This window comes from Plectropomus leopardus, chromosome 12, assembly GCF_026936395.1.
Source record: "Plectropomus leopardus strain MGB_pleo_1.0 chromosome 12, ASM2693639v1, whole genome shotgun sequence".
Classification (NCBI taxonomy): domain Eukaryota; kingdom Metazoa; phylum Chordata; class Actinopteri; order Perciformes; family Serranidae; genus Plectropomus; species Plectropomus leopardus.
The window spans coordinates 4,805,074-4,817,731 of record NC_142187.1 but is presented as its reverse complement, the minus strand read 5'-3'; the positions used below and the strand labels follow the sequence as shown (position 1 = coordinate 4,817,731).

At 41.5% G+C, this 12,658-nt stretch overlaps 1 protein-coding gene across 1 annotated transcript; it reads left to right on the top strand.

The window, feature by feature from the left end:
• Window positions 1-5,380: 5,380 nt before the first annotated feature.
• Window positions 5,381-11,643, top strand: lrrc53 (leucine rich repeat containing 53). Its single transcript, XM_088085285.1, has 7 exons — window positions 5,381-5,503; window positions 5,613-5,711; window positions 5,904-6,079; window positions 7,293-7,456; window positions 7,622-7,811; window positions 8,314-8,506; window positions 9,320-11,643. Exons 1-7 carry the CDS (start codon window positions 5,386-5,388, stop codon window positions 11,641-11,643), a joined length of 3,264 nt encoding a protein of 1,087 aa, XP_087941411.1. The 5' UTR covers window positions 5,381-5,385.
• The last annotated feature ends 1,015 nt before the right edge of the window (window positions 11,644-12,658 follow it).

The following is a 12,658-nucleotide window of genomic DNA, read 5'->3' as shown; positions in this document are numbered from 1 at the left end:
GTGTGTGTGTGTGTGTGTGTGTGTGTGTGTGTGTGTGTGTGTGTGTGTGTGACTGTTTTATTACAAACATTCATCTACCAGTGCGGAAAATAACCCTTTACTTGCCAAACGTGTTCATTTTGGACCCTGTATGTGCATGCCTCATGGGCCCGGTAATGCGGGAGATCTCGGTAATTATATAACCCAGAAAAGAGGGTTTTTTTGCTTCATGCCATACTGAGCAGCTCTCATAGGAATGAATGGGGCCCTGCCTCCATGCTGTAACTGGATCTTCCTAATATATCAATGGACGCGCTCCATTTGTAGATATAAATGGTTCCTTTTAAGAAAAAGAAAAGACTACAATTTTAATTTCCAGGTGATTATACAGTAATGAAAAGATAGTTATGAACATTACATACAGTTTCTGCCTACAGATGCCCCTTAATCCAGAGTACAAAGTTTTTATCTCCATACAGTGTTGTTTCTACAGTAGCCCAGAATGGACAAACCAAATATTGACTCTAGATAAGTCCATCAGCTTTTTTGGGTCGGCCACCGTTGTTCTCCTACATGCCTTGCACACAGGAGAAGTTTCAGTTGGTTGCAATATACAACCAAACCACTATATGCTGCTAAATTCTTCACATGGGGCAGTTAAATACTGAATAGCTTAATGCTTACGTTTAAGTGCTCGCAGCATGTGACTACATGTTTTGTTTTGTTTTGTTTTCCGGCCAAGGTTCCTGTGCCAAGTTTATTATTAAAGTTTCTTATTATTGCCCAAATGAGTCATGTGATTTGAGGTGAAACTGCTCTAAGTCTGTCAGAATCTAACACATTCTCCGTTTCGTCCTTGGTCATGTTCACATTCTGTCGATCCAGTCTGGTTTATGGATTTTGTGGAAACGTTGCAAAGTGACTCATATTCGTTCACGGAAGGACAGCTCACTAGAGGAAAGTCCATTAGGAAAGAGCTTCTGTGGAAACATGATAGGCCTCATTCTGCTACAATGTCTGGCTGTCATCCATCAGTCAGCATTCTCTGGGGACAACCTCCAACCCTCCTCCAGTGATACCGCACGCACGCACGCATGCACGCACGCACGCACACACGCACGCACGCACGCACGCACACGTACAGCGCCAACACATTTATCACTGTTTGTTTGCCTAGCAACTCAGAACAAACAGTGAACAAACATCTACCAGTGAGCCATCACAAGTTTGCTATGGTCTGTGGACACGGGTAGGTCACTAATTAGGCAATCTGAATAAGAGTTCAAATCAGTTCCTTTTAATCTTTATAAACTAAATTCACATGTCCAAAAGACAGACATCACACTGTGTTCCTTAGTGTTACTGCAATCATGCCAATCCTAAACCAAGACTATTTACTGTGATGGCCTGTGACTTTGTTTGATATGCAGTATGTCACAAAATTAGAGGGCTTGAATAAAAAGGAGAAAATATTCCTCTATGTTTTCCCAGGTTTGGCTTTGTAATGCTTTATGCAAAAGGGGCTTTTAAGGTTCAATCCAAACTAAACGCCTTTGTGGTCACAAGGACAAAACACTCTGAACTGACACTGTTGTTGTTGATGATGATGATGGTGATGATGATTGTTGCATTCAGTCTATGAACACAGGACAAGAACATCTAGGATGTGGGGAGCTGGATGCTACACTCACCTGTACAGACCTGTACAGAAGTGACAGGTGCCTATAGTGCATTTCCAAAGAACTAATGATATGTTTTAATTGGCCAAACAGATGAAGATAGTGACAGGGATGCAGCCGTATCAGGTTACTGCCCTACGGAAGAAATGCTGCCATATCACCATGTTACCTCTACTGTGACACAACATGACCAGTAAGTACTACACACAATGGATTCCCATGATCATCTTCACTGCAAACAGATGGGACTGTAGGGCATGAAATGTGAAATAATGTGGGGCATGTTTAAAGGGGCAATGTGTAAGACATTGGTAGAATTTTAGTTGAAGGGTGTGAAGAAGTAACAGTTTTGACGTTATATTTATGATATCTGTGTATTATATCGCAGAGATACAGAGAGCAAGTTCTGTCATGTAATACCACTTGTACCTCAAGAGACCATTAGAGCAGGCCTGCAGAATGTGACCAAAATGACTGCATATGTGACTGTTTTTTAACAGTGTGCAAGTCAAGTAATCATACATGCATACTAGGGGTATTATTTGTAAACAATTGAATGTTAAAAGTTAAGAAAACACTACATGTTTCAAAAAATCTGTAAGCCTTTAAATGTTTTTAATTTTTTTTTCACGTCTTAACATGCAACTCTTTGAACAAAGCACACTGGGAAACAGCAAACTTACAATACGTTTACGAGCTGACAGCAGCAGTGATGTAGCCCGAATGGTTGGGAAAAGAAGAAGAAAGGCCAGTGACGGATTGTCTGTCAGAAACTGATTGCCGTTGTTGAAAGTACCATTGTATTTGTTGCATTGGTCTTTTAAAAAGGTATTTACACAGGTAATAAGGGACTAAGTGAGCTATAATCTGTCAAATATATCCACTCTGAATGAAATGTAGTCATTTTGAGGCAGAAACAACTATTCTGTGGCGAGATAACAGCTGTAATTACTTTTTGGCAAGTTGAAAATTACCTTTTTTTGTTGCATTGGTCTTTTAAATGTATTTAAACAGGTAAAAGATGACTGGGTGAGCTACAGTCTGTGAAATCTATTCACTATGAATGAAATCAAGTGATTATGCGGCAGAAACAACTTTTCAGTGACAAGATAGCAGCTGCAATCACTTTTTGGCAATTAAGAAATTGCATTTTATGCATTGCATGGCCCTTTAAAGGTAAATGTCATGCATGATCAAACTATAAATCCATGCTCTTACCATGGACATAAAGTTATGTGTATTTACATGCTATGACTGTTTGATCCATGTGAGAACAGCTGAAGACATAAATACTGGGCGATACAGCTTTAACAGGCTGCACACGCTCCCGCGGACAGCAATCAGTTTCTGACAGACAATCACTGTTTGGCACGACACCGGCTGCCCTCGGTGGTTAGGGATAGGGAGTGTTCATTACTCATGAGGGGAAATCACATTGCGATTAATGTGTTAAAGCTGACGGCCCTGATATCACATATATACATACGGCCAGATGCCAGAGGCAGCCAAACAAATCCAAACTGGCCAAGCAGACTCACCAGTCCTGTTGGGTCAATGTCCGTGCTTACGATCAAAGAAAGTCCTAGAATGTGTCCCAGTTCAACAATCTGAGGTCTGAAATCCACAATTCAAGTGTAGCACCCCAACACTCTTGATTATACCTAAGAGGCTGTAGCTAGTTTGAGACTGGACTGGTGTGGTGCTTGGGTTTCGGTTTCTTAAGGTAGCTGCCACCAAGATTTACCTGTTTTAGATAAAACTTAATATTTACAATTTCAGTTACAACAAAAAGAAAGAAAAAAAACAACTCAAAATAGAGCCTTTAAAATAACAGATATGCACAATTGAAATGAAAATAAAAACACCCTTTTTAAAATGTAATGTATCAATATATCACTTCAAAACATATGTAATTCTACACTGACCTTTACCAAAATATTACAAGACAATCACTAGGGATGCACGATCATATCAACACTTCCTTGGTATCTGCAGATATTGGCTTAAAAATGAAAGATTAGAATCCGCCAACTTTCTCATTTCTGCCTGTATCACAAACTGTTCTCTTTCTTATGGACTAAGTGAACATGCACAAAACACCAACCCTAAACTTAAGTATTTTCCTTATTTTGCACAATAAATGAACATGACATATTAAATTAAAAATGTATGCATAATATGGCTTTAATTTATCTTCAAGAAGAGACTTGATGATAACTAAAATTAGGTAAGGAAAAAAATAGATATCAACATTGGTATCGAATATCGACCAAATGGGTTGTCTTTAGTTTGACACATGGGATACTGGCACAAAATCCAATATCGTTCATCCCTAAAAATCACAGATTTTTATGGCAAAATTTCTATCCCAGACTCAGAAAATACTTAACTGAACACCACTGTAAAACGACACGCGCGCAAAATAAAAAAGCAGCAGGACTGAGAGTTGCTCACGCGCAGTTTGGCTGATAAAATCCAGCATCTCAGAAAACCAAGAAAACAAAGAAAGTTGAATAAACAAGTAAAAAACGCAATTACAAAGAAAACACAGAAAGTTCAACTCACACTTCGGCGTCAGTCCGGGAGAAACAGTCCGTGGTCCGAAAGATGAAACCAGACGGCTGCAGCGGGCTAATCCTCCTCCGGAAGCCCACAAACATGCAGTCCTCTCCGGTCAGCAATGGCGTCCTCTCGTCCACCGACTCACCGACATCAGCTTTAATTCAGAACCGGCACACGCGCACATAATTTTTGACTTAATTAACTGAAATTAAGAAACAAACTGGGTCAGTGTCTTCTCTCTTCCCCACATCGGTTTCCTCCACCTGCTGTCTAGCGTATTTCGTGCGCACTGCTATGTCCCGCCTCTTTTCCTCATTTACAGCCAATTACGCCGGCGCCTTGACTGATATCTGCGTCAACCAATCAAATAAAGAAGCTAAAAAAAGGCACAAATTTATTTTTTTTGTTTACATCAAAGTTTGCTTACCATAACCTTTTATTCAGAACTGTTCGATTTAACCCGTTGAAACCTAAAAAAAAATTGTCTTGATTTCTTTCAAAAACAAGAGAAGTGGGGAAAGAACAACTTAAGATGAAATATTTGTAAAAAAAAAAAAAAAAAGTAGGAGAAAATTACCTGAAAATTAGTTTTTTAAATGATGAAAAACTCAGACCATAGTGTAGTTTGCTTATAGCCTAATGTTAGCTTTTTACTTCTGGCGACTGCATTTAGGCTTTACAATTCCTAAAAGTAATGCTCATTTGTGAAGATTATCTTGCTGAACAAAACGTAAGATAAACATCAACCCTGGCCTGAGGGAATCACACATGGCACTTTTAACAGTGCCCTGTGTTTCTTGCTAGTTGAGATATATAAGTTAGATTTAGAGAGAGCAGTAGCTTTTAGTGAGTACAAGAGTTGTTAATCTTGCTAGCCTGACGTGTAAATTGAGAAAAATGGCATAAATCCCACTGAAGTTTATATTTGACTTCTGTGGCATTCTTCACAGATGTCCAGCAAAGGAGGAGTGAACTACAAACAAAGGAACATTATTATCATTATTATTATTATTATTATTATTATTATTATTATTATAACCTTAAGTAAAAATGTCTAAAAACTAGTTTGATGCATCAAGTAAGCGTTTCTTTTGCCAATTTTCAACAAGTCATTTGTCACACACTTTTGGCAGAAAATGTGAATTTGTCCGCAGGTATTTTGCTGATGTTGCTGCTGTCAGTCATCAGAGCCCAGCATGTGACCCCTGTCCAATCATGCCCTGCCTCCTGTGTGGTTTGTTCTGAGGATGCTCTCATCTGTCACAGACTGGCTCATATTATTGGTAACACATCGACTTACAGTAAAAAGCAGTGTCTTTAATGCAAAGATGGTAAGACCTCCTGTGCTGACAAGACTGCACTGCTGTGTGTGTGAATTGTGTGTGTGACTAGATGCTCCAGACTCGACCCAGGCTCTGCTGCTAACAGAGGGTTCCATCTCCACAGTCCAGCCTGCTTCACTGTCTGACCTCAGCAACATTACAGTCATAGGTCAGTCACTACATATCTGTCTATGTGTGTCAATGTGTTTGCGTGCACACATGTGGATTTAACAATAACGCTCTTTAGTGAGAGAAGAATGAGCAGATGGCAAGCTACTTGCCAGATACACCCACTATGAGCCACATTATAACTTCAAAATGTTGCAAGTGTGAACTATAAGTCCATCTGTCCGTCTTTCAGGTCTGAGTCATAACCACATCTCAGTGCTGGACGAACAGTCCTTCAGAAACCTGCCATTCCTCCACACCTTAATGCTGGACCACAACCTCCTGACCAGCCAGGCCCTACAGAGGGGATCTCTGACCAACCTACCCCGCTTAGAGGTCCTCGCCCTGGGCCACAACCTCATCAGCATGGTGGGTACCTCATCAGGGGAAAATCATCTGTGAAGGTATTTGTATAAGCGATCCAGTGGGTGAGAGATTAGCCAGAATAAATAAAAACCACCAAAACAGGAGATGTTAAGTTTTGCTTCTTGTACTGAGAAATAACCAACTCAATCACGAGAATAAATGTTGGCATTGTACCTTTCTGCAAACCACAAATATGTTACATTTATATGTATCATATCTAGCAGATATGTTGAAACTTTTGACTACACGTCATTATATTTCAACGTTCAGTCTTAGCTTGTGCTGTGGTTAACATGTGGGTAAGTTTAGGCACAAAAACCACTTGGTTATGTTCAGGAAAACATCCTATTCTGGCTGAAAAAAAAATCCAATTACATGCCAATATAGCTCAGTGAACAAGAATAGTAATGTTATTATTACCTATGCCTGGCTAGCTGGCTTCATGCCAGGAATAGACCCACTCCTTCTTGATTTCTGCGCAGAATTTGTGCATTTGTAAATTTAAATTTGCACATAGTTATTTAATCTTTAATGCTGCAATAGAAAGAGCAGGGAGGAGAAGGAGGAGCAGAGGGCAACACTGATGGTCACGCAGGGGCTTCACAGGTGAGAAATTATTATTGGCAAAGAAAATAAATCTTTAGCATAAAAAGGGACTTTGAGATTAATTTCCACAGCTGTTTCACAACTACTGTTCTTGTGTGCCATACCGTGGCTGTTTGTGGTTATTTGGTTTTTCAGCCGCTATGGAGAGGCACAGTTGAATGTAAGAGGATGATAAATCATTGAATAAAAGTTGGTTTCCTGAACAGTCTGTCCCCCTCACTTCTGAAATGATGGCTACTCCCTGGCTACAAACATATCTGTAAATGTCTTTCATTACTCCTGCTTTTGTCACTACAAACAATGCTGTGCTCTTCCCAAACTTAAAAAACATCTGATTTGTCGCTACAAACATAGTTGGAAATGTCCTGACTTAAAAAATTTGTTAAAAAATACCAGTCTCTGTAGGTCTTAATCAGGGGTCTGCTGCTGTATCCTGCTTGGCAACTGTCTCAATTTAGTGTGACACAATCCATCATTCCCTCCTTTTTCTCATGAGAAACTCATCTCAAGAACTACATGCATTTGTATTTACAAAGGTTTTGGGTACTCTTCATGACTGAATAAATCCTTTACTTTTTCCGCTGATTCTCCGATGACTTTCTATGTGCAGATCCAGGGTGTTTGGTTTAGAGGTAGCAAGGCCCTGCGGAGCCTGAAACTGGAGGGAAACCTGCTCACCAGTTTGGACTCTAGTTCCTTCCCTGTGAACGACCTCAGAAATCTGGAGAGCCTTGATCTGTCAGATAACCTCATAGATCATCTGCATAGAAACAGGTTAGTACATTTACAATGCGGGCTACAAATTTTCCTTTTTAAACCTTGCTTTTTGCATGCCTAATTGCTAAAGTGCACAGTTTCATTTCCAATAACTTGCAGGATTTTTGCATTTTCTCAGTATTCCATATGCAGTACAGTATACATCCTGTCTCATGATCTTAGCTTCAGCGGGTTGGCGAGCCTGCAGACTCTGGATCTGTCGAGAAATCGACTGAGTTCTGCTCCAGCCGAGGCTTTTTCCTACCTCAGCTGGCTGACAAACCTCAACCTGGACCTCAACTCGTGGAACTGCTCCTGTCAGCTGCTGGAACTGGCGGCCTTCCTATCAAGCTTCATGCAACAACCCGACAAGGTGCAGGAGTTCTTCTTTAGCCTGTGCACATTTCCAAGGAATTGCCATATTACAATAAAGAATCGAAGCAATAATAAGAGAGCAGAGACACATTTAATTTGGTGACTGCAAATTAAACAAGTGCTGTATTCCTAAAAGAAGACATAAAATGATATTATGGGAAAAAGTCATTACATTCTTTTCGATGGTATAATAAATAAGCAATTTGAGGAGATTATACTCAGTGGTGAGGAGGATTTGGAATCAAATCCAAATCATGTTTTCATATTTGCTCACTGATTCACTTTACTTTAAGGTTCTGTCATTTTTTCTTAAAAAAAAAACCTCAAACTTGGTAGAACTGCATTAGAAAAAAAATTAAACTAAACCTACAAGCTGGTTAAAAAGGGTCCATTCGACAGATTTATATTTATATATATTTTTTTCAGTTATTTTAAGGAGAAAATTATCAGTCCAAGACCAGTTGACTTAAACCTGATATCTTTCATCCACTGCTGCTCAGACCCTGTATAATGGCCGTAGGATGGTTTGTGTGAGCGCTGACAACCCAGCAGTGACCACAGTGCTGGAGCTGACTGAGGCCAACTGTGTCCCATCCAATCAGAACATCACAGTGCAGATAGAGGCAAGAGGCAGCGTGACACCTCAACAGTACGCACGAGATCTGGCCATCACTGCAGTCATCTGCTTCGTTGGTAAGAATGATGCAAAACACAATGGATGAAAATGGGAGTTTAGCAAGTTTACCTGTGCCATAAAGTCACAAAGTAATAAATCTGACAAAGTCAAAAAGAAAACTAGGTTCAAAGTGCAGAAAAATACATGAATAAAACAAAGAAACAAAGAAACAAAGAAAACATATGCATTGGCTTATTAGAGGGGGTCAGAAGTATTTGTGGACGTAACCTACTATGGATGTATAAAGAGAACTGGATACATCTGTTCATTCCTATTAAAGTTGCTCAATGGAGCATGAAGCCAAAAAAGTTTAGTGACCCATAGAGCAGGCGCATCAGAGACTTCTGCTGGCTAGCTGTTATGTGTGACCACAACATTGGCTAAATTGCAACAGTGACTGCAAAAAATGGTTTCAAGTAACATGGAAATAAATGTATTGTTAAATATTTAGTGTACTGTTTAACTGGTCCGTGAGGTGGTTGGTGAGTTGGCAAAGGTGCTGATGGGTAACATACAAGTTAGCTTATTGAACAAAGCTGCTTGCTGAGACAGCTAACTTGCTAACCACCAATAAGCAAACTAGCTAGCTCAGACACTAAGTAGACAGAGGAAACTTACAATTCAGTCTCAGCTGACTGCAAATTATATCATATTCCTATGTGGAGCTATGTACTTGAAGTGTTGTAGGCCAGGGCTGGGTGTGATGTGATACATAATTCATATGATCAATGCAACAATACCTTTGCAGATTTACTTTGCCGTTGTAAATAAATCCACTGACTGCAACAATTTCAAAGGTTTAAAATCCTACCTGTCCTGCTGTGCTTCAGGTGGCGTTGGTGTGACTATGCTGGTGGTCCTGATCTACTATCAACTGTCTCGGAGAAGGAAACTGAAAGAAAGTAAAAGACAGAGAGAGGAAGAAGAGGGAGGCAGCACAGTGATGAATCACCATGTTAATCACATAGATGTTAGAGAAAAGAGGAAGGACCTCCTCTTGCAAGCGCATAGAGGCCAACCTTGGGACGGAGAAGCAATGATAGACGCAAGGACAGATGGCCATGGGGGCCAGTTTGTGTTCAGAGCTGATGAAACCAGCCATTTTAGGTGCCAAGACTGTAGCATTAAAGGACAGAGAGAGTTGATCCCTATGAGATGGAACAACAAAATCAACGGAGGGATGGAGATGGAGGAAAGAGAAAGGAGGAGAATGAGGGTGATGACTGAGGAAGAAAGGAGGAGGCTTGAGACTCAGCAGGGAATATCTAAGAGGGACATTCCTAATAAGCTTCTCTCTTGTGGCAACTCTTCCTCTCATCCACGGAAAGACACCTTTAGTCAGAGACCAGAGAGCACGGTTGCGTATAGGACAAACAGAGAAGTGGGAGAGGGCTACAGGACTGATGTGGAAGGTAAGAGCAGAGGACATGAGACTTTACACTGTGAGAGCTGCCACAGGATATACAGACCACCAGTGCAGATCACGAGACAAGGCAGGGTTCACACCAATATGAAAGACTTAGCTCTCTTTGATGGCTTCCCTTCTCAGTACAGGCAGATTGACAGGGGTAGGGATGGTCACCACAACCAGTATGACCTGATAAACACAGGATTCAGAAGGGAAACTAGAAATGTAACGTTTGACTTGGAGAGTTCCACAACCCCAAAGCAAAGAAGAAATCAAGGCGAGGACAAGAGGGAGAAGGAAGCAAGGAGCTCCACAGACAAGGAGAGAGAAAGAGTTAGAAAAAGCAAAGCTAAAGTCCAGTCAAGTCGGCTACTGAAGGTTAAACTTAACTTGAACCCGCTACGAAAAAGCAAAGTCCACCCCAAGAGGACAACCGAGCAGGGCGGCTCAAAGAAGGGTAAAGATAAAAGGCAGGATGGCAAAGAAAGAGTAGAAAGGGAAGGAAAAGGTAAGTCAAGTAAGAAAACAAAGGGTAGCAGTGAAAAGATGAAAAAATCCACCAAGACTAAAGAATCAATGGAAGATGGTGAGGAAGAGAAGCAAGAAGAAGACAGAGGAGAGGGAGGAGAGAAAAGCAAAGCATCCTCTAAGCAGAAAAAAGGCGAGCAAGAAAGTGCAGAAGGTGACCAGGGCGAGAGTGCTCTCCTAGAAAACTCCCAACCTGCTGATACCACCAATACTTCCAACCAATCAGCCTCTGCACCTGCCAATGGACAGGGACAAAACTTGCAGGGTGGAAATATTCAGTATCAGGGATCTGGACTGGTTCTGGGGAGTGCTCAGCTTTCCTTGGAGCATCCCTTAACCCTTTCTGCTTCGGACAGGAGTCGCACTACCAACTTCTCTTTTCTTGGTTCAGCAGGCTCACAACTGACTGGTAGCAGCCTTTCTCTCCAAGGAGGGAATTTGTTGCTCAATGCCATGGCCCCAGGATCTAATGCACTGTTCCCCAGTGGTCCAGCTGCTCCGAGCATAGCAATCAGCGGGCCCAATATGGCTCCCAGGGGTGCCCCAGAAAGCTTCAGCAGGCAACCTGGGACAGGTCTCACTTCTCCTGCTACCTCTCTTCTAACCAACACTGTACATGCTAACCCTCTGCAAGCAAGCGGTCCTCTTCACACCACCCAGCCTGCAGGACTACCTTCGAGTTTGACTGCAAACCCAGCTGTTAATCCAGCACCTGTGCAGTCTGTCTCACTGAAGTCTGATCCAGCCCAGGGACCAGGCCTTCAAACTGGAGAAGTTGTTCACCAGAGCCTCACTCTTCCAACTCAGGCACCTCCAAGTGCGGATGGTTTGTCTGGGGTGACCCTTCAGGCTCCTGGACAAGTCACCACTGTGGAGAATCTGTCAAACAGCAACAGTCAGACAGAGACTGGGCGTGTGCACGGTGGATCCACAGTCAATATGTCAGCTGGGGGTGAAGCACCAACGGAAGGAGATGCAGCAGGGATTTCAAGAGGCAGCATGCAGGCAGCAGATTTGTTTGTAACAGGTGTCTCCGCACCCAGTATGTCCACACAGAGTGGATCCTCTGCAGGGAATTCAGTTGCAGCTGCTGCACTGCTGCAGCATGAGTACCTGTCAGAGGAAGGAGGATCCTCCCCCAGGAGGAAGCTGCGGCTGGTGCTTCCTGAGAAGTCTTCCAACCGACCACCCACTGCACTAGAGAGGAAAATACGCTAACTGCTCAGATCATATTTGATAAATGGAATTTTAAGGATTGGAAGTGTTTGGAAGGTCAGAAAAATCGCTTCATCAGTTAAAATAGAGTTTTATGTCGGATGCAGTAATTACTGTCGCTGAGACTGACACCTTCATACATTCTTGATGCGATGTTATAAACTTATAGAAAATGTAATTTTTGGGTGTTTTACAGATGTTCTCTATAACTTTATTTTTTAAGTTATGAACAAGTATTAAAACATCTTGGTGTGATTTTTGAGTTTCTAAGTTAATTGTTGACTTGAGTGAAAGCAGTAGGTAAAAATCTCACTTTTAGCTCATTTTAGTAGCTTTGCTGGAGCTTTCAACCAAACTGCATGATCTTTGTGGATGTTCACATTTCAGAGCACTTAAAGGACACATTGTCCATGTTGGCTCATAGATGGAGTTTCACTTGTGTAAAAATCCTTGCTGTTATTTGTAGGTTTTAAAGATAATTCTTAATCTTAAATGGCCATTGACAAAACAATCCTCAAAAACATTCTTCAAGGTCCATTTAGTTGCTGTGTGGAGCTTTACATGATTTTCATCAGCAGTTGGACTTTTCTCAGTAAAATTCTCATTTTTATACTATCTTAATTTGCTGATGAAGATCATGTGATAAGGTCGAGACACCAACAACAGCTATTAAATTGACCTTGAGATTGTTTCAGTTGCTATTATATGTTATAGTGTGAAAATTCAGACAGTGAAAAGGGCAGGACATGAACCTGATCAGGAAGAACAAACTGAAACAGCAGTGACTTTGACCTCTGTGCTGATTGTAGCAGGTTGCTGAGGCTTCTATGTCTCACGGATGGATTGGGTTGCGGTTTTGGCACCACGGCACCTGTTTGCAGTGTGTTGGGTTTCACTGGTCACACTGCCAACCTCTAAATGTTGCCTACAGTCAGTTCAGTTTACACGAACCAAACATTTGCTGTCTGAGCAGCCAGCCCTAGGCTACTGTGATCCTTCAAGGTTCTGTGTGCAGTAT